This window comes from Chlorocebus sabaeus, chromosome 11 (assembly GCF_047675955.1).
Source record: "Chlorocebus sabaeus isolate Y175 chromosome 11, mChlSab1.0.hap1, whole genome shotgun sequence".
NCBI classification, from domain to species: domain Eukaryota; kingdom Metazoa; phylum Chordata; class Mammalia; order Primates; family Cercopithecidae; genus Chlorocebus; species Chlorocebus sabaeus.
In genome coordinates, this window is record NC_132914.1 from 6,067,413 (window position 1) to 6,090,436 (window position 23,024).

Here is a 23,024-nt window from a genome sequence, read left to right on the forward strand (position 1 = left end):
TGTGTGTCCAAGAGCCATATTGTGTCTCAGCATTCATCAGGCTGTTGGCTGACTAATTAATCATCTTTTCCCACTTGACTATAAGCTCCTTGAGGGCCAGGATTTTTTGTTACCACTGTCTGAGCTGGTTCCTGCCACAGTGTAGGTGTTCGTGGAATCATTGAGTAGACTGGATGATGAGTGAGTTAATGAGTGAGCCAGCTATACCACAGGGGTGCCTGCTTACTTCCTGCACTGGAGGGGCCAACCCAGGCAAACTGAAGTCCCCATCAAAGCATCCTGAGCTCAGGCTTGGCCTCTTGGACTCTGCCGCAAAGCAAAGGTCTAAATGTCAGAGACTTCCCTGATGTGACTCCCTGGGCCTGTCACTGAGTTCTCTACCCTCTTTCTAAACCTCCTCCTGGAGCAGGACAAATTAAATGAAAGAAGGGCTGGGAAGTCTCCCCTCACTGCCTTACAACCAAGGAGGAGCCACACTACCCAGATGTGCTGTTCAAGACAAGTGCTCTGGTCCCTGGAATACAAGAAGTCAGAGAAGCCTCCTGGAAAAACATCAATTGGAAAAATCCACCGCCAACCAGCCCTTCACCAGTCCTCTCCCCTGTCGAGTTTGCTTATTGCTTGAAGTCTGCAACTCACCAGTTGTTTATGTTCCTAACCCCAAGTTCAGGGGCATCTGCAATTTAATTTGAGCCATGGATAGACAGGGCTGCTCTCTGTTAGAGATGCAAGAGCATAAACAACCTTCCAGGCTGAACTCTGTATGGCATTCCCCAGCTCCACCCCTACCCTGGACCGATAAATACCATCTATCACTTTCTAAGATCATCTCCAGCAGGTCCAGACAGTGGTAACTTGTCCCCAAGGCTGGAAGATGTCACTTGAAGTGAATGGAAAGAGAGTAGCTGGGATGGATTGGTAAAGATAGAGGATGAGAGGGAAAAGGGGTGAAGGCTTAAGGTTATTGGAGGAGAGAGGAGGAAAAAGTTCAAGAGGACCAGCGAGAGGCTTGGAGGGAGAAACACGCAGCTATAAAGCCTGGGGATAAATCCTCAGGGGGATACTGGGGGACAGCAAAGAGGGGTCACGGCATTGGGCATGTTAGCAGCTCATTCTCCATGGGAAGCCCACTTTGTGTCTCATCCTTCTTCACCGCTCACTGGCCCTGCCAGCCCATGCTGGAGGTTACTGTCACTTCTCACAGACAGAGCACCCCATATTAAATCCATCACTCACTGTCCACCTATAGGCAACACACCATTGGTTTATGTCACTGGTTGTGCAGATAACAGCTCCAGTTACCATGAAGAAAAAATATTGAAGGCAGCATCCAATGGCAACAAGACAAGGGAGCCCTTCCAGTCCTCTTATACACACACACACACACACAGGCACACATACACAGTTCCCATGCACCACCCCCACGGGACAACTCAAAGCCATTTGGAGCAGCAGTTCCCAGGCTGGGCCCCTGGGCCGTCCCAGAGAGTATCTTGGCCTTCATGCCAGGTCCCCTTGCCATGCAGCTGCCATCTACCCTCCAGGCCGGCAGCCCCTGAGATGCCACGCAGACTTTTCCATTCATCGTCCAGAGCTCCTTAAGTGCCTCTGATATACACCATGTGTCCCAACAGGAAAACACATACTCATCAACTCGACAAAATGCTCCAGATGTGATCAAAGTCAGAGAGGCAAAGAAAACAGAGATGGGGGTGTTCAGGAAGGGGGAGAGGCTGGGGGAGAGGAAGGCAGAAATCCAGGAACTTGGTTGAGGGGACAGGGGGCAGTGCCCCTGGGGTGGTGCTTCCAATGGATGAAGTCTCAACTAGGTCCAGACTCTTTGATTCCAATCCCTGGTTCAACTTGGCCTCCCTACGAGATCCTAGGCCCTGCCCCCAGACCAGCTTCAGGACTGTGATTCTATCTCTGAAGAACCGTAGAAAGTTAGTCCTGGAAGGAATGCACTAGAGCACCTGGTCTACCCTTTCTTTTTAGGTGAGGAAGGCGATGTGTAAATAGACCTACCTGGAGCGTCATGCAGCACCTCTGACTCCACACATTCTTCCAACTTCCGGGTCAGTAATGTCTGTATTAAACTTCAGTGGGTTACAGTGGCACACATTAAAGGCCCTTCATTTGAAAGTGGCCTCAGACACGACACCCCTGTCCCCTTGCCTCCTTAGCTCTAGTAGAGGATTTCAGTCCCTTATAGAGTGAGAAGACGAGCCTGGGTGGCTTTTAAGACCCCTCCCAGACCTAAAATTCCTAAGCCTTCAAGATCTATGGCAAGCCCCCCTCACTTAAGGAAACAGGTCTGTTTGCTCCAAAACCTCCTGGGAGTCCCTTTGCCATCACAGCTGCACATCCAATCATATTCTCCGCCTCCCCACCACCTCCCCGGGAGTTGTCTGCATGTCTCATCAACACAGTGCTCTTCCCTTAAAGTGGAGCAAAGCAGTTAAGATAATAGGCTCTGGTGTCAAACTGATTGGGATTTGGGGCAAGTGACTTGTCTACTCTGTGTCTCATCTTGAAAATGATGGGGATGAGGATTGTGCCAAGTTCCGTAGAGTCACCATGACGATTCAATTAGATCATGCACACAAAGGGCATGGTAAACTGGCCCTTGATGAGTACAGGCTGAGTGATATGTTCACAGCAGTCGTTTACATTCCCATTAACGCAACCACCATGGGTGAGCAGGGAGAGATGCCTCATGTCTGCTGGAGCACAACCTGGTGAGACCATAGGTTACTTATGATGTCAGGGGGATGAGGAGAAGAAGAGACAAGAGGCTCTGGGCTCAGAGTCACGATGGCCAGGCGCCCACAAGTCCTTCTGTAGGACAAAGCGCACATAGGAGGAAACCATCCTGTTAGACACAAAAAGCACAATCCCAGTTCCTTTCCGGTGCCCCAACCAGAAGAAAACCCCTGATCCTTCAACTGATGACAACGGGCCATGCCAACACCACCCACACACGGGCACCCACATAAGCCAAAGGTTTCAGTGATGTACCCTTTCCTTGGGGTACAGTCCAAAATCCCTAACCAGCCCAAAAGCTCCTCCATGATCTGGCTCCCCACAAGTACCTCCACTACAGAGCTGAAGCTCCAGCATCCCAGTGCCCTCCCCCAGCAGTGGGGCTATACATGGTGGAGAAGCCAGACTCAGGAGTTCAGATCCTACCTCTCTCACTAACCATGTGACTTTGGGCCACTTAATAATCTCTTTGTGCTTCAATTTCCTCTTCTGTAGGAGGAGGATGATAGTATCTATCTCGACAGGGTGTTGTGAGTTAGCAAATGCGAAGGGGTAGAACAGTGCCTGCCACACAGCAAGCATCTAACTGTTGCTGTTGTCATTATTTTCCTCATCTTTGCCCGGATCATTTTTGTTTTGACCCATCCAGCAAATTTTATTAGTTTAAATGTCACTTCCTCAGGGAGATCTCCAATTAGGTTGGATGGCCTTACATCTCTACTCCCATTACACTTCTGTCCTCCTCTCTAGTAATCTGTGTCACACTTCTGATTAACTATGCACTGTCTCCCCTGCTAGGCCATAAGCTCTGTTGAGGCCAGACCCAGCTGGACCACAGGTCCAGATGTGCCTGAGACAGTCCTGCCTTTTACCTGTTGTTGCCGTGTGGCAGACTGGATTTGCGTCAGTAAATAGTAACTCCTATACTAGCCTTCCCAGTTCCATGGATTTGTGCTTGGCCACATGACTTGCTTTGGCCAATGGAATGCGAGCAAATGTGAGATGTCAGCAGGTACCGCAAGAAGTCCTTCACATTTTCATTCTTTCCTGTGCTCTGTTGATTCTCCGTGAGCAGAATGTGTCCCAGAAGCCGTTGATCTAAGCAAAATGTGCAGACCTGGGGCAAACTAAACACGACGCACAGCCCAGAGCCAGGCCCAACTAACCCTCAGCCTGAAACAGAGTTTTCCCATTCAACCCAAAGACACATGAACACAATACAGAAGTGACCTCTGTTATCAGCTACTGACCTTGGGATCGTTTGTTATGCAACATTAATGTAACAGTAGTTGACTAGTACACACCAATCATTATTAATAGCTCTCACTTTCACTCCAAAAAGTGTCGCCAGTAAGATGATCAATTATCTAACCGCCCACCATCAGTCCATATCTATCTTGTTCATCACTTTAACTCCAGCACTTCGTACAGTGCCTGGCACAGAGAAGGTGCTCCATGAATAGACTGGATAAAGTTGAACTGAATTATATGTTTGTTTTTTGTTTTTGTTTTTGGAGATGGAGTCTCGCTCTGTCACCCAGGCTGGAATGCAGTGGCGCACTCTCGGCTCACTACAACCTCTGCCTCCAGGGTTCAAGTGACTCTCCTGCCTCAGCCGCCTGAGTAGCTAGGATTAAAGGCGCCCGCCACCACACCCAGCTAATTTTTGTATTTTTAGTAGAGACAGGGTTTCGCCACATTGGCCAGGCTGGTCTTGAACTCCTGACCTCAGGTGATCCGCCCACCTCAGCCTCTCAAAGTGCTGGGATTACAGGAGTGAGCCACTGTGCCCGGCCTGAAGTATGTGTTTCTTAAATCTCTTTCCTAAAACATCAAGTCTTTGTCCCACCTGGATGCTGAGAGGTCTGAGTCTGGGGGCTCTGCCTTCTTTTTTTTTTTTTTTTTTTTTTTTTTTAAGACGGAGTCTCGCTCTGTCGCCCAGGTTGGAGTGCTGTGGCCGGATCTCAGCTCACTGCAAGCTCCGCCTCCCGGGTTCACGCCATTCTCCTGCCTCAGCCTCCCGAGTAGCTGGGACTACAGGCGCCCGCCACGGGCCCGGCTAGTTTTTTGTATTTTTTTAGTAGAGACGGGGTTTCACCATGTTAGCCAGGATGGTCTCGATCTCCTGACCTTGTGATCCACCCGTCTCGGCCTCCCAAAGTGCTGGGATTACAGGCTTGAGCCACCGCGCCCGGTCCTCTGCCTTCTTTTTCTTTTGTGTCATCCCCATAAAGATGCTCCTGATGCTGCTAGCTGGCTGCCACAGCATCGGAGACCTAACCTCCTTAATCCACAGAAGTCAAAAGAGCTAGCATTTCTAAAAGGGATGTCATCTCATGGGACTGGACAAAGAAGGGATCACTGCAGGATGAACAAAAGGAGAGGGACTGAAGCACAGTCAGAGAGATCTACGCCAGGCACCAGCTGAGGCTTTCAGGAGATGCAGGGTCTCTGAGTAGGGCAGGGACCCCCTTAGTACACGGCTGATTCGCTTCTCTCTGCCATGCAGCTTGCCTTCCTGCCCCAGGGCTGAGGACTGGGCAGAATGTCAGCCTAAGGAATTGCTGCCATTTTGTTCGAGTTGATGACAGCTGGAAATTACACCATTGCCCTCATCCAGACTAAAATGTTCAAATGAAACGTTAAAAATCCCAGTCCTCCGATCCCCTGTCTCTCTTGACTAGGTTCAGTTGAATATGGACTGTATGAAAGAAACCAGTGAGGCTGAGCCTACAGCTCTGAGGCTTTCCCGAGTCCCTGCTGCAGGCTGAGTGACTAAGGCTGAGCTCCCCAATCTCTTCACGGCTGAGCCAACCAATCTGCCAGAGGCAGGCAGTAATTCCTAGCAGCTACCCAACAGTCAACATCTTTGAATACCTTGAGATGATCCCAAGAAGGTACTAGAAGACAGCAGTCTCCCAGGCAGGGATCTTGAAGGTTTGTGTATTTTTTTTTTTCCTTTCTTATGTTTGTGACTTCCAGACCCACAAAATGCTGTGGTTTTCTGTTTCTAAAACAGAGGCATGTGCCTGTACAAAAAGCCTGGGCATGCCGGGCTAATTAAATTGAGCTATCTTGCGGTTGTTGTTGTAACGTGTGTTCCGCTGATGTTATTCAATGTGTTAAGACGTTTTCTGTTTATGTTGGTTACATAGCCATGTGGTGTGGGTGGAGAACATCACTCCAGGGAATATGATTAGCAGGACTGAGGCGCTCAGGGGTTCCAGGAACATGTGGTCAAACAGTGGCTCCCAGGATCAAACAGTTGAGCCGTGTCCCTGGTAACTCACCCGATGCCAGTCCCCTTGCTCCTTCTAAGGCAAGATCAGTCCCTCAGGTCTACCTGAGATCTTGATTCCCACAGACAGAACTGCACCTGCCATCATGCAGCCTAGAGATTTTGTAGAAGAGACGCAACTATAGGGAGAGGAACTTCAACGGGTCTGCAGCGGCTGAATGACTTGCCCAGAGACTCCCCAGGAGAGATGAGGGAAGAACTGAAACTCCTTGTGCCTACTCTTACCTGTCCAGCTGGGAATACAATGAGACATGAAAGCCTTCCTTAAGCCCTCTGTTTTTCCACCTGCCCAAATTCCAGAGAAACCACCTGAGATCCTCTCCTGAAATTCCCCTACCATCATGTCCCTTGTCTAGCTCAGCCCCAGTGCTTTCTTCTCAGCCGTTCTTCTGCCTTAACCCCTTCTCAAGTCTCTTACCTCAACATCTCCTGACCAAGAATGCTTAAATCCCAATCTTGTAATTCCCCCAACCATGTTTCTTCTCTCCTTCAAATCTCGGATTTCTGCTTAAAACTCACCTATCCCATACATCTCATTTTTGTGTGATCTGCTACCCTGAAGCCAGTTACTAAGTCCTTCAAAGCCTCTCCCTATCTTGCCCAGCACTGCTACACACAGCTTTGTGCATTCGTTACCGTTGGAAGCTACTTGACAGCTCTGTGACCTACCCGAGAAGTTTTCTTCTGTGAGTACCTTGTGTCCCACCAGTACCCTTCAAGATCACATTTTCCCCCTTCTTTGAGGCTTCGATACCACACCCAGTACAAAGCTCTGCATTCAGCAGATCCTGATGCAGGGACTGACTCTTGCGCTGTTAACAGACTCAGAGCTCTATTTTTAAGAAAAATATCTGATAGGGTGGATTTTTTATGACCTCTCCAAACAAGCAAGGGGGGCAAAAATACAGCTCTTCATAGTGAGGGTCCCCTGCTGTAGCATCCTCACTCTGGTCCCAGTGCTGAGGCCCCCTGAACTTCAGAAACATCATTTCACCCTCACTGGGAAGCAGAAACAGACATTTCCAGCACAAAAGCAGGCCCTCTAAAAGTTCCCCCACTCGACAGAAGCCAGATTCCAGGATGAACCGTGGAAGCGTCTTACTTGTGCACAGTGCTAACTTGCTTGGGTGTCTGGTTGCCGAAGCTGCAACTGAGACAAAGCAGTAAATTAGAATTGGGAACAGAAGCTACTCAGTTGACAAAAGCAAGAAGTGACAGCTGACAATCTGACAACATGGAAGGAGTCAGAAAAAAAAAAAAAAGATCATAAAAAAATAGAAATGAAAAATCAAAAACATGGCATTCTGGGGTTGCTGAACGGAGGCCCTGAGAGTGAGACGTTACTCATGCTAGGCACAAAGAGGGATGTTCATAACGATGGCCCCATTACAAGCCAAGGTCGACTATGGTCAGCGTGCGGCCCGTACCAGAAGACCACACCACGGTTTTTCCCTGGGAGATGGGTAATCGAAGGGATTAACACCAGAGGGCTGGAAACCCAGCTGGCCTGAAATCCGCTGAATGGAAACTCTGTGGCACCTTCAGCTACAGGGTACTGTGAAAAAACTAAAAGTTTCTAGAGTTAGACAGGCCTGGGTTTGAATTCCAGATGAGCTTGCTCTGTGGCTTTGGGCAGCCTTTACTTCACTGGCCTCAGTATCCTTGCCTGTGAAATGAAGGTAACAATATCCACTTCACAGGGTCGCTGTGAGGCACAGAGGTCACAGACAGAAAATGCATACAGTGTATTGATTTACAGTCATACAATATGATTATACATTTGTCAAAGCTCTTAAGCTAAGGAAGCATATGATAGTCCACCACTTTAATGAATATTATAATTTCCCCCACAGGGAGTCAATAAATTTTTATTGATTTAACGAGACCTACAGCCATCATCACAGCAGTTGTACAGCTCTTCATCTGAATCCTCACAGTAATACTGTGGGCAGGTAGCACAGGTGCTATCATCCCTATTTCATAGTTGAGAAAATTGAGGCTCAAGAGAGAATGACTTGCCCAAATATTACATCAACTGGAAACAAATCTGGAGGTAAAACTGAGTTCTTTTCTCTCTTAACTCACTGTTCCTGGTCTAAAGGAATGTCCCTGGGCAGGTGCGTCAGGGTTTTTAAACACATACACAGGCACACTATCCATCTTTTGACTGTCAACCTCACTCCTTCTCCAATTTGTTCCAAGAATAGGGAACTCTTACTTGTTTAAGTCCAACATTATAAAGATGCCTCTCCAAATCCTTGATCACATTACTTTTCCATCTGTGACACAGTCCCAGCCTGGTTATGTTTTCTTTAGGTGTGATGACCTAAGTCAGACACATGTGAGGTTTTACCATGATTTGGTAAATCACTGAGTGATGCAATCCTAATTTGGTTTTCAAAAGTATTCTGAGAATTCAAGGGATCTATGGTGCTGCATCACATCACAGTGATGTTTCTAGAAAGAGTTACAATCATCCCCAAAGATCTCTGCCTGATGCAGAGCTGATACCTCTGAGCCCATCATCACAAATGGCTAGTCGAGGGCCAACTTTCCCTCGTGATCTTTTCCATATGATGTTTTCCTACAGTCTCACAGCTACCTTCTATAAACTTTCTCCATCAGCCTCCAGAAAACCCAGTGGTCATCTGCAAGCATGGAGATTTCACTTTGAACTCAAGCTCCTTGAGGGTGGGGTCATGCTTACATCATCTACGTATCCCCAGGATCAGTGTCTGATAGTGCAAAATACGTGTTGGCTTAACTGCTTCAGCGAGGTGTATGTAAGGTTCCTCCTCTTCCAACTATCACCACCAGTGAGTCCCAAGAAAGACGATCACAATGATAAGGCTGTGTGGGGAACACATGTTGATATGAAAATGCAGAAAGGCCTAGGAGTATTTGGGGTGTGGGAAAGAAAGCTTAGATATACGAGCACTGTTGTGAACACAATTGTTATTTTCAAATATTTAATGGGTTGGCCTATACAACAGGGTACACTTGTTCTGTGCAGCTCCAGGAAGCAGAACTAAGACCAATATTAGGGAAAACAGCAGAGTTTTCCTTCTAGTTCATGACTTCCTAGGGGCTAGAAATGCCCAAGAGAGAAACAAACTGTCCCAGAGGTAAGGTGCTCCCTATTCCAAGAAAAATCAAGCAGAGGTTGGGCATTTGCTAGATGAATATGCTGCAAGAAAAATTCTTCATTCCTTCCTTCCAGGGCCAGGTATCCAACTGTCTAACCTCTAAGCTTCATTTGTCTCTGTGACGCTATGGTTTGTTCCTAGAGGTTCTGGATAATTGAAAGCTTATTGTACAATAGGGCCAAGATAGCACAAATATATAGCTTGTCATATTTTTCAGACTAATATCAGTTTTTCCTCCCTGGGGCATAACATAAGCTGATCTGGGAGGCAATGAGCTGGTGCCAGACAGCTCCTTCCTTCCCCAGCTCTGCCCTGGAATTCCAGGTGGCCACGGGGAACTTGTGGAGCCTCCTGGTGCCTTGGGATCCACCATCTGTATCATGTGGCTGATACGACAGGAAGAAGGATGAAAAGTTTAAAACAGGAGCCACCATCTCTGGAAGGCTGTTGTGAGGCTAGACAGCCACCCTCAGAAGACCAACACAGTCATTAGCTGTCACCTTGAACTGGAGCTGGTAGCATTGTACTCCAGCTCCTGTTTCCATTGGTCAACCACAAGACCAACAGCCTTCCTTCTGAAAGGGTACAATTGGAGGAGAGTAGCACTCCGTGGAGGAAATGAGAGAAAGGAGACTGTAGCAGAGCCTTTCCACAGTTTGATGGGATTAACAGCATGACTTATATCCTGATCTATAAAATGGACCAGAATGTAACAGCACAGAACATAATCATCCTTGTTTCTGCTTCACCTCAACCAGCTGCTGCTGCTTTTTTCTGTCTACCTTCTCTCACACCCTCAGAGGTAAAGGAAGAATAGTCTTCAAGCCTATGAGGTATTATTTCCTTCTAGACTGCAAAATGTTTTCTAGCTAAACCCAACCCCCAAGTGATAAGACGCGTGCAAATGCCATAGTGCTGATTCCACGTGTCATCTCTCCTTAGCTTCCCTTCATGCATCCAGCCTCATTTCCTTCCAACCCAGGATTCCCTGCTAATTCGTGGGGCAGAGCAAGGGACTTAGGCCAGGTTGGCAGGGGATCCTTACAGACAAGGTCTGAGAGCCAAGTTCTTGATCTCACCACTCCCAATCAACAATGAGGAAGGATCTGGCTTTGAGTCAATGTGATTTTCAGTCATTAATATCAGGCTAAACTATAAATCCTTATATAGGGCAGTCCAGGCTGGTGATAGACACACTCTTTCACCTCAGTCGTCCTTCAGAAAACAACATTTCTGATTCAAGGGCCACCTCTTCCAGGAAGTCTTGTCTTATTCCTCTAGCAGCAATTACTCTTCAAATGTGATCCCATACTGATAGGTTTGAACATTATTATAGTCCTGAGAGCCCTCACTGAATCCTGTCCTGCACACATCTGTCTCCCTACATAACTCCTAGATCTTAAAGGCCATAAGCTCTCCCTTCATGGTTGTTGCCTCTCCCCATACTGCCAAGCAAAGAGACTTGCTCATTGTAAGCATCAGTGAATGTGTGTTGTGTTGCGCTGAACTGCCTCTCTCAAACCCAAAGAAAAATCAAGGAGAAAGCAGCAGGACTAAGGAAATAAGTAATCACGGATTGATCAACGTTTTTCTCTCTCCATTCCCTCCTCTAACCCAGCTGTGGCTTGGCCAGTCCTTCCCCAACCTGGCCTGCTGAGAAGCCTCCTAAGAACACAGCCTCCTCGGTCTCCCTCCAGGGGGCGCTCAGATGGATCACAGTTCAGGAGGGTGGCAGCGGAGCCCAGAGACAAGGAGGGATGGATCAAACCACACAGTCTCTGGCAGCAGTGCTGGGGAACCCTGGCAAGGACAGTGACCTGTGCCTTGCAGTAGGAGGGAGATCCCATTCCTGGCATGTCAGGCTAGAGAGGGCTGGTAGAGATGTGTAGTAAGGTTGGGGCACAGTGCCACCCAAGGGCTCCTGAAATGGTAACCCCATAGAGATCACTCTCAGATCCTCGTGGAAGCTGTTCCATATCTCAAGGCTCCAAGCTGGGACATTTCTGAGGTTCCACATGTGTGGGCTTCATGCCCAGGGCCTGACTTTAAGTGCAGGAAGCCTCACTCATGAAGTGAGCACCCCTGGAACAGGTGGGAGTGAGTCAGGACCATTAGCCCTCTTCAGACTACAGGCCTAGTTTGGTACAGTGAAGCTCCCCACGCATTATCCCCTTGGTGAACTCCCACAAGTCAACAAGTTGCAATCCCTCTGAGCTGAGTACAGTTCTAGAACCCTCTCTTTCCCATGTTGTCACAGGCAGGCAGTGGCAGCTGCTTTAGAATAAACTTTTTGTACGTAAGTTTCAGCAGAGTATAGTCAGAAGAGAAGTCAAACTCAGAAGATGCTTCAGACCTATTGTTTTGTCTCATTCATATCAAAACGTCCAAGCTAAGAAAATCAGCCTGGGAGCAGATATTAATTTTTGTAAAAAGATAGATTATGGCCCTGACTAGTACTGGATCGGACCTGTACAAATCCAAAAGTCCTCCAGTCCCCAAGTTTTCCCAGAAAATAAGGGCCGTTTTCCTCCTGAGTTATAGGGCATTGAACCAGAGAAGTGCAGGCAGAAATGTCCTCCTCCAGCTGTGAGGACCCTCTTCCAGCTCCCTACAGGACTAGAAGAGCCATTTCGGTCTAGCTCAGGAGTCATTCCTTATATTATCAGTCACAAGCCATGTTTCTGCCAGGGCACAAGTGCTGCTGGCTGGAAGTACCCAGGAGGTCTTCTGGATTGGGGGACACTCACTCATCAAGGTTCCTGCTGGATACCTCCCTAGGGAACTTTCCAGAGAGCTCTCACACACCCTCACCCACACACTCACACACAATCCTCATTCATACACTTTATGCACACACTCACATACACTCACTCTCTCACACTGACACACATGAACACACTCATACCCACTCACACACACACTCTCATTCACACACACACACTTTATGCACACACTCACATACACTCACACTCTCACACTGACACTCATGAACACACTCATACCCCTCACACACACACCCATTCACACACGCACACACACACTCATTCACTCACTCGCACACACACCTACACAAGCATGCACACACACCTACACAAGCATGCACACACACACTCCATATGCTCATACACATACACTCACCCGTTCACACTCATGCACGCTCACACACACACACCCTCACATATACACACTCTCCCAGACACAAGTATTCTCTGGCACACACACACTCTCTCACACTCACATGAACTCACACACACCCACTCTTGTACATACACACACAACCAACACACAGAGACACACTCTCACACTAACACACACACACACTCTCTCATACTGGCTCACACACACTCAGGCCTGCAGGCCCCTGGTCTCCAGAGCAGAGGCAGGATCAGGAGGAGAGCCCTATGGGGCTGGAGGCCATTAGCAGTCTCACAGTGCAGCCTGCTGGGCACGAATGACGCTGCAGCCGGGTGGAGGCAGGGGCCAGGGGTGCAGGGAAGGGCATCTTGCCTCCCCTCTGTCGACTTTCAATATCCAGGAATGGTGTCTCAAACCCCAAGACTCAAAATGAGGCCTGAAGGCCTGAGGAAGGGGAAGGAGAGCTAGTCCCGGGGCCTTCCACATACAAACAGGTCTCCCGTCCCATGAGCTCTCAATGGCTCACACAGAGGTTTTAGAATCTTCTAAACAATTGGCACAGAGGAGGAGCACCAGGGCTCCAGAGGAGGAACAGAAGCTTGGCGCTAAAAACGAGGAGCTGAATACCCAAAGAAATGGGTGGGAAAGACCTTGGCCAGGCCTGTGCATGAATTATCATGTTCCGCCTGTGCCAGATTCCCCTGCTCCGTCACTCTTCCAGCACAGACCATATGAGGGCAACTTCTCTGTGAGGCACACAGAGGGTGCCATGCATGGTAGTAACTAGTCATGGAGCAAAACTGTCATGGTGTGGGGCCTGGGATGGCTCAAGAAGGGAGCCACAGGCTGGACTCTGCAGGCAGGTGGGCCCCGACAGGAGGTGGCAGGAATAATGGAGAGGAAGTGGCAAAAGAGAGAAATGGTGCCGACGAAGAATCCCCAAGACTCAGAGTTAGATTGGGAAGTGGGAAGTGTGAGTGAGGCCAGTCAGGGATTACTGAGGTCTCAGATTGTGTCATCATGAAGAGGAGGAAGGAGAGGACTTGGACAGAATCGGGGAAAGCAAGTTAGGACCATTTGGTAAAGGAGCATAAAATGAGGATTTTGGTGTGGAGCTCACCGAGTGTCAGTAGCTGCTCCCTGCATGCTCCAGCCCACATTTCTCTCTACAAGTTTTCCAGGTACTTGCCCACCTCTGCTCCTAGCATCCCCCACCACCATCCCTTCCATCACTTCTCTTTCCAGCAGTTTCTTGAGGTCAGAGAGTTCCTTATGCCACTGGGATGACAACCACCACCACCATCTGCCTTGGCTCCTCACACACATGCTGCTCGACGTCCCTTCTCCTGAGGTTCCCTCCTCCTCTCCCTCCTGACCAAGCCTTGGCCTTGCCCAGGGGCCGTGGGAGTGTTCCGGGCCTTCTGATCTGTGAGGAGCTGTAGACAGCCTCCGGCCCTGCTCCAGCACACTGTGCCCTGTCTAGACAGATTTGAGCTCTCCATCCTCAGGAACCGCCAGGCCCCAGAGCAGGGCTCCCCTCCAAAGCCAATACTTCCCCTGCAGGTGAGGCTGCCTTGGTGGCCAAAACCGAGTGCATATTGGAGCCATTTCCCACTCAGCTGGCGGCGAGTCACCTGAAGTCTCTGGGGGAAAAGACAGGGCTCTCTGGTAGGGAGAATTTTTATTTTTTAATCATACTTTTAAAAAAACGAATGAGCAGTTGGAGAAAACAGGCGACAGAGTGGGTGGCCACTTGAGATCCAGAGAGAAAGATCAAAGCCCACCAAGAATGGAATGATCAGCCTTGGTGTGGCCCAGAGAACAGTCTAGGTGGCCCATGCCACATGAAAGGCAGCCAGGGGACGGGAGACGGGGTGAAGGAGCCTCGGTCACAGGCCCCGCATGTCCCTGCTCCCCCATCCAAGACCTTGGTTCATAGTCCTCAGCTGGAACAAACACCTGCTTCCAAGAGGCATCCAACCAAGCTCTGTCCGCTGGGAGGGCCGCTGCATCTCTGTGTAGGAGGTGAGCTGCCCAAACTCTGGCCTCCATGAGGCTTTCTCTTTCCAAGAAGAAGCTGGAATTCCTCCCTCTAGACTCGATTCTCCTGGCTGCTGCCTCTCTCACAATCCCAGCCCAGGGCAGCCAGCCAGGAACATGCTCTATTCTCGGACTGACTAATTAGCTCATTAGGTGACTGCAGGGCAGTGAGTCCACCATGTTCACCATGGCACAGCCTCCTCCTGCAGGCTCCAGTGGCCCATCTTTTCCAAATGAGCACATTCTACCATGTGAACCCACAGATCCCTCAGCTTAGCCTCCCAAGTTAGGACAACCAGGACCCTGAAGATCAAAGAGGAATTGGGACTTGCCCAAAGAAATGGTAGCACTTAGTGGCCAGGCCCAGACCAGAACTCACGTCTCCAAACTCTCAGCCCAGTGCTTTCACACAGTGCTGCAGCCCAACATTCCAGTCAGAAGACTGAGTTTCTAGAGCCCTGAATCCATTTTAAAGTAGTCAGACCTATGGCACTCCAGCAAGTTCTTTCAAAGGACTTTTCACTCATGTTCAACAGAAGCTGGGGAAATGTCCAAGATGCCAGAAAACAGGACATCATTCTGTGACAACAAGGAAGGGAGGAATCCCAGGGCCCAGTCTCTCCTCCCCTTTAATTTGGAAAAGCCATAAGAAGTCCACATTCTGTCAGGCCAGCCAGCATACTCCCAGTGTGATTTGCCAAATCCACCCTTTCCTGGACCAACACTGGCACTTGGGCATAACCCAAGAATCAGCTTCATCCAGGTTCTTCTCTAGACAAGACTAAGGAAAAGAAATGAGACAGCTCCATGCACCCCTCCCAAAGAACCGGCAGGAACAGAGACCACAGTATTCAAGACCTCAAGGTGGAGGTCATGGTCTATCAATCTACAGGATCTTTTGTGCCACACAGGCTCCATGTCCTTCCCGTGTCCCCAGCTGCATCCCCACCCATGGGACACAGATGAGGGGATCATAGAAGCTAGAAAAGAAGATCCCTCCACATGAGCAAAAGACTGCCAGAGTCAAAATGTTTATGATACGTCTTTCAGGACTTGCATCTCCAGGATCCTTCCAAAAGTTCCCTACCACCTCTTACCTGATGAGGTCAATAGGTTGGAACTTATAGAACACTCCATAGCGCGCCCATTCTTGATATAGCAGCTAAACAAAGAAAATAAGGAAACAGGTTAGAGGTAGAGGTGGGAAACTTCACCTGAGTTTGTCCATCCTAACAAGTCAGAATTTTACCCCCAAAGCCCAGCTTCTAAGAAATCCTCATGAGACATCCACGGGGAGATGTCCAGAATCAGGAGGCTATGGAAACTGGCTTCTCCTTCCCCAAACAATAGAGGTGAACTTTATCTCACTCTGCGGCAGTCCTGCACCTGATGAGCAGAACCCCATCTTCTTTATTCCATGTCTTGCCTAGTCCAGCAAAATGAGCCCTGATGTTCGTGATTCACTCATTTAACAAGTATTTAGTGACATCTCCTTATGTGCCAGGCACTGTCCCCACGCTGGATACAGCAGTAAGCCACAGTCTGCTTATACCCTGGTGTGCAGAGACAAATATAAACATATAAACAGATAAGATTTGGAAATCTTAATGAAGAAAAATTAATCAAGGTCAGGGAGTAGAATGTGAAGGAAGGGAGAGGAGTGAGGTGCTATTGTAGACAGGATGGCCAGGGAAGGCCTCTCTGAGAAGGTGACATTGAGCTGAGACACAAAGGAAGGGGGCAGGGTGTCCCAGGCAGGACACTCTTCTTGTGCAAATGCCCCAAGGCAAGTGCATATGGCATGTCCCAGGAAGAACAGGGAACCAGTGTGGCTGGGGCAGAGTGAGCATGGGGAGAACTTGGGAGACAAAGTCAGAAAGAACCAGGATGGCCAGATCACTTGGGGATTTGCAGGCCATGCTAAAATCTTTGTATCAGCACTGGATGAAATTTGGATTTTGAAGGAAGCCACTGGGAGATTTGCAGTAGAGAGGCAAAACAATCTGAGATTGCAGAAGGCTCACTCTGGTTGCTGTGTGGAGAACAGACAGAGTGATCAGAGGCATAGGGAAGTTACTGGACTGGTCCAGGGAAGAGATGATGATGGCTTGCACCATGGGGGCAGCAGCAGATATAGTAAGAACTAGTTGATTCTGCTTAGATTTTAAAGGTAAAGCCTATAAGATTTACTGTTGGATTAGATGTAGGATGAGAGGAAATAAGAACTTGGCCTGAACCACTGAGTCATGGTGATGCCTTTTACCGAAATGAGAAAGACTGTGGGAAGGTTAGTGGGGGTGGAATCAAGAGCTCACTTGGGGATGCATTTTTTGAGATGCTCTTTGGGTATCCAGGGGCATGGCGAGCAGCTAGATATAACAATCTGAAGTTCAAAGAAGAGTCCAGTACATTTGGGAGTTATTGAAGAGGAGGACATTTTGTAAAGTCATTAAATGATAGATGTTATCACCAAAGAAGAGATAGTAAGTACAGAAGCAGCCTGAGGTCTGGGCCCTGGGCACGCCACCATTTAGAGGTCAAGAGGGGATGAAGAACCGGTAAAGGAGACAGAAGAAACGGCCAGTGGTGTGGAGGAGAACCGGAAGTGTGTGGCATCCAGGAAGCCAAGGGGAGAAAAGGTTTCAAAGAAGAGGATAGCTGGGTGTGGTGGCTCACGCCTGTAATCCCAGCACTTTGGGAGGCCGAGGTCAGGAGATCGAGACCATCCTGGCTAACACAGTGAAACCCCATCTCTACTAAAAATACAAAAAACTAGCCGGGCGTGGTGGTGCGTGCCTGTAGTCCCAGCTACTCGGGAGGCTGAGGCAAGAGAATGGCGTGAACCCAGGAGGCGGAGCTTGCAGTGAGCTGAGATCATGCCACTGCACTCCAGCCTGGGTGACAGAGCGAGACTCCATCTCAAAAAAAAAAAAAAAAAAAAGAAGAGGACAAGCGGTGTCAAATGTTGCTAATGGGTCAGGTCAGATGAGCAGTGGCCACTGGATTCAGTGGCTTTGAGGTCACCGATCACCTTGACAAGAGTGGCTCCAGGAGAGGGGTAGGGGCAAAACCGAACACATCAGGCCAGGCTATCTGGGAATATTTCTGCAGCAACTTTATCAGAATCAGCGTGTGTCTCACTAAACCTATCAATTCCGGTAAATAAAATCACTCAGTAAGGGATCATCATGAGACCTCATCTACATACCCATGCTGAATCAATACTGGTACTTTATCAAATTATATGTCTGGAAGTGACAGATTTATAATAGAGCTGCTATTTTGTTACATTATTTATGCTCCTACTACATCACACACAACTCTCGAGGAAATCTGTCAAGGAGAACCTACTCTAACCGGGTACTTCGGAAGCCCGTCTGAACATCAGCCCTACAGGGAGCCATCCTGTTGACCTAAGAATCTTTCAAGACATGACATTAAAATGGAAATGAGAACCAGCGATCTTACTTAAGGGTGGTAGACTTTTATTGTCACAATGTCTTCCAGCCACTGCAAAACAGGACCAGAAACTACACGGGTCCTGAAGAGGCAAACTGCACCAGCAGTTCCACCACGTGCAATGGAGGAAACCCAGATACAAAAAGGGGTTACTCCGCGCATGAAGGCAGAAGAACATCTGAATTCACGAGCACTGCTGCTGCTCACTCCAGGGCGGTGGCTAGCCTAATCTTCTTGTTATTAGTACATCTCCTCCTCCCACATCTTGTGCTTCTAATGCCTGAGTTTTGACTCTCCTGAGTGCAAACCCAGGGCTCTCCAGCACCGGGTTGTCACAGTGACATCATGTGTGGCCCAAAGGGAGATAAGCTTGCATCAGGAGATGCAGGCAGGGCACCCTCTCGAGAGCTATGGGACGTCACTGTCTGCCTTACAGACCCTGACCTCCGGAGCAAATTCCTCCCCAAGTCGTATGTCCAGCGAAACCTGAGCTTGAGAACACCTATCAGCTACCGCCCTGGAGGAAAACACAGAAAATGTTCCAAGAATCCAGTATGGCCTCAACTGAGAGCCGACCTCAGAAGCCTTCTCCCTGGGTGAATCCCAGACCTGCTGAAAGAGACTTCCAGAAAGTCCCTCTCTCACCATGGTCTCTTTCAAGCACAAAGATGTATCCACGGCTTGTGGATATAGACGAGGAGGAGCCAAGAGAACTATCTGGGCTTGATACAGAAAAGCTAGAAGCATACAGAGGAGGCAGTGATCAGGCAGCCCCTGAAACAGAGAGCTGGAGTGACACAGCACCAAAGCTGGGAGGCGGTGCAGCAATTATGCCCGGATGCCCGGCCAGCTCACACGCCTTCTGTCACCTGCAGGGGAGGCAGGGAGGGAGGTGGAGAGTGCTGTAGACCCTTCCCAATCTTTAAGAAGGTTTAGTCACGGATCGTGCTGAACTCCAGCTTGCAAGGCCCCAGAAGGGACCAGCAGGCAGGGTGAAGAGAGGCACACTCTGGAGTCCTGCCCCGTAAGGACCAGTATGGTGTGAGTAAAGCACAGACACGTAACAGGCCCTTTAAACTTGCAGAATCTAGAGCCTTCTAATGCAACTCTTAGTGAATCCCCTTTCTCCCTTAGAGGTTCACCATGTCCTCTCTTTACCAACCGGCAAAGCCAGCAAATACACCAGGGAGGGATTACTGCTCCTTCTTAATGGACAGTGCCTGATTCCAGAGCCCTGGACGTAACCCCAGATGTGTCTGTCTGCCCCAAGCATTTACAGCAGGAACCATCCCACCTGATGGATGAGAGCATAGAAGCAGGAAGTTTGGCTCCCCAGGGATCACATTTGACAGAGGTCATCAATTTAAGGATTTCATGAGACTATAAAGGAACTCAAGGGTGAAAAACTCTTTGCAACAACCCTTTGTAATGCCAGAGAACATCAAGGTGTTTGGGACTCATGGCCCTCTCTGAGACCACAAGCTCCTCAGACAGCAGCTAGACCTGAGACAGGCAGAAAGATGCTGTAGCCATCTCGGGAGGCATGTAAGGGACAGGGGCAGCCTGAATGGAAGAGACTTGGATTCTACTCCCAGATGCTACACTAACCCGTTTGAACATTTTAGTAACTCACTCCACCTCTCCAGGTCTCAGCTTCTCCGTACAGTAACATGAAAGTCGTGCAGCATGGCAACATGAATCCCCAGTTGAAACCAAGAAGAAAAGTGCCTTTCTTGTCAGGAAGGCAAGTTTTAAAATGCAGGACTGACTCTCTCTCCACAGTTTTCAATGGGTCACTTACTACCTATCCACTAGGGAAGACAGCCACCTGCAAAGGCTAGAAAATCCAGGACTAAGAGTTTCTAGAATGCTAAAGGAAGTCACATCCAAAGTTCTACTTTGAGTTCTCCCCTGTAAGTGGAAGAAGCCACAGAGAGTCAGTGAGTGCTGGGGAGCCCTGAGCAGATGGTGACAGCCACTTCTCGGGGAATTTCCAGGACACTAAACAGCACTGGCAAATGGCGAACTAGGCAGCTGCTGGAAGCCAGGAGGGTCCCATCTACCCCTAGGCTGCTCCCTCTTCCGGTTGTCCTGGCTTCTAGGAAGGCAGGAAACCCTTGTTCTCAAGAGGGAGGAAGCTTCTTTTTTTTTTTTTTTTTGAGACAGAGTCTTGCTCTGTCGCCCAGAGCTGGAGTACAATGGCGCGATCTCGGCTCACTGCAAGCTCCGCCTCCTGGGTTCATGCTATTCTCCTGCCTCAGCCTCCCAAGTAGGTGTGACTACAGGCATCTGCCACCGCGCCCAGCTAATTTTTTGTATTTTTAGTAGAGACGGGATTTCACCTTGTTAGCCAGGATGGTCTTGATCTCCTGACCTCGTGATCTGCCCGCCTCAGCCTCCCAAAGTGCTGGGATTACAGGTGTGAGCCACCGCGCCCAGCCAGAAGCTTCTTCCTAATGACCCTCCAGGAGGGGAAAGAAAGAGACTTCCAGCCCTACCTGAGTCTGAGTCATGAAAACTGCACAATAGCACCAGGTGAGCTTCTGGAGAGGGAGACTGACACCCTCTAGGGCCTCTGGGCTTGCCTAGAATCTGCCTGCAATGAACCTGGCCTTGGGGAGATCATGGGAACAGCCACAGATTGTAAGGAAGAGTGAAGGAGAACATCCAGGTGCTGGCAGGATGGGCAGGTGGGGACACCATGGTAAATAATCCCTACAGGCCCCAGAGAGGCCACCCTACACTGCAGCTCCCAAGCCTTCTCCATGTCCTTCATTATATCAGCCAAAGAGAAACATTTTGTGATGGGAAATTTTTTTGTTAAAAGGCATCGCTGTGGTTAACAGTAATTTCGTATCTTTCCAAAGACAAATACATATTTTTATATCTACAACATAGATATTGTAAATAGTCTGCAATTTACTTCTTCCATTACTGCAGGTGACAGAAGGCTGACTGACTTCTCCTATGAGTTGCTGTGTGTTCCTGGTCTCCGTAATGTTCCTAGACAGGCTGGGGTCCCCACCACCCAGCAGGAGTTTTCTTAGGCAGGCAATGGATGGTGATCACCATTTAAAGGGAAGGAAGGAAAAATTAGAGAGTGGGAGGACAGAAAATGGTTGGGCGAGAGAGGTGAGATGTGGCGAGACATGCTTTCTCCTTTTCCTTTAAATCTGATGCGGGACTTTTCAGGAAATTAAACACCGAGACTATTAGCATCGGATAGAAAACAGATGAGTTAAGACATCACAATACTACAGCAGATTCCCTGGGCAGGCAGAGAGGACATGTGTAAGCAATCACCGCAGTATTTCTGGAAAAGACCTTTTATGTTTTTAATACTTAACACTTCATAACAGGGACTAATAGGCAGGATAAAAAGAAGCCTGCTCGAAAGGCAACTTGGGGCATGAATGATTTTCCAGACAACAGAGTGGGGGAGGGAAGTTGCTTGAGCTTCAGGCTCCTCATCCCTCCCGCCATCACCCACCCTCCTCTGCTCACTCGAGTTGTTGAAGGTGGGGAGAAGCCAGCAGGAGGATGGCATGAGGGGATCATCGCTGCATCCCCACGGAAGAGGTTGGGGCCACGTCCCTTCCCCTAACTGTAACCTCCAATTCCTAGCTACTTGAACTACAAAGCACAACTGAGCTTCGCTCACACTCAGATTGCTCATCCATAATTTGGGAAAGGCTATACTCCACCTGCCTGCCTAAGGGAAAACAAGAATCACCTCAAGTTGACCCTCCAAAAGCCACAACGGCACAGATCATCACGTTTCAAGCAAGAACCCTGGATTTGAGGGCTAGAGGTGTTCCGAGCCCCATCTCTGTTTCCTGTGGCTGTGTGATCCAGGCCAAGGTGCTCAAGCTTTCTGTGTCTCCGTTTCTGCACCTATCAGTTAAGGAATTTGGACAGCCAATGTTTCTCAACTGGTGCTCTCTTGCCATGGGAGGGTGGGGTGAGAGCTGTGTGGTGGGCATGGGATAGATTTCAGGAGAGTTGGCATTGTGGCTCTCCAGGTACTAAGTGCAGTAGCAACCACACTCACATTTCCAAACACCTGGGTGGGGGAAACGGGGGAGCTGGAAAAACTGTTGCGAAGTAGATAAGCAGGTAAAGAGAACATCTAAGGCACTTCTAGCCACTTCCACACCCACCCGTAGTCTCCCATGCCCAAAGTCCAGGATGCTGCGTGAGGCAGGCTTACCTTCCTGTCATTCATATCGTCCTCTGGACTATTGTATTCACCCTGTGGGAGAAAAAGGGATGCTGGATAAAGCCAATGAAATTACCAGAAACAGGTGCCAAAGGAGAAAGGATTTTCTTTTTTTGTTTTCTAATATCATTGCTCTTTTTCACTCCCATTTAAGGAAGGTCAAAAGCATGGCATGGGCCGGGCGCGGTGGCTCAAGCCTGTAATCCCAGCACTTTGGGAGGCTGAGACAGGCGGATCACGAGGTCAGGAGATCGAGACCATCCTGGCTAACACGGTGAAACCCCGTCTCTACTAAAAAATACAAAAAACTAGCCGGGCGAGGTGGCGGGCGCCTATAGTCCCAGTTACTCGGGAGGTTGAGGCAGGAGAACGGCGTAAACCCGGGAGGCGGAGCTTGCAGTGAGCTGAGATCTGGCCACTGCACTCCAGCCTGGGCAACAGAGTGAGACTCCGTCTCAAAAAAAAAAAAAAAAGCATGGCATCGTAAGGGGCTGATACTCCATTTTCTTAGCTATCAACACTTGCCACATTTCCTGAGATAACTTCTCACACAAAGATGCACCCCCTTTCAGAGATCAGCCTATGCCCCCTCGTAGCAACGCAGAGCTCCAGACTTTAAATGGTTTAGCCCATCATGTCAAAACCACCCACGCCATGACATGCTCACTCTGTCCATAACTGCAGAACTTAGCAGTGCATACGCCACTGCAAATACGTCAGGAATGAGAAGATTCCCATCCAAAAAATTCCTGCTGGGCAGTCAGGGAGCCCCACCTCAGCAGTCTCAAATGGCACTACTGCATGGCAGGTGCCCAAGACCTGACCAGTCTGATGAATAGTGAAGCCATGGAGCATTTAGCTGAAGGACGAGTTACATTCTCATGAGTTGTCTTGAAGAATACCATTGCATTGTATCATGGGAAGTTCATAACATTATTGTTCATAACATTATCTCCAGTCAAGG

At 49.0% G+C, this 23,024-nt stretch overlaps 1 protein-coding gene across 1 annotated transcript in view; it reads right to left on the minus strand.

Annotated features, from left to right (window-relative positions):
• The window catches only part of ANO2 (anoctamin 2), a 361,822-nt gene that overhangs the window by 220,065 nt on the left and 118,733 nt on the right, over window positions 1-23,024 (minus strand). The window contains exons 9-10 of the mRNA XM_037988687.2: window positions 22,052-22,093; window positions 15,480-15,544 (exon numbers count right to left, since the gene is read on the minus strand). Coding sequence (XP_037844615.2) covers window positions 15,480-15,544; window positions 22,052-22,093 — 107 coding nt within the window. The remainder of the gene's footprint in view (window positions 1-15,479; window positions 15,545-22,051; window positions 22,094-23,024) is intronic.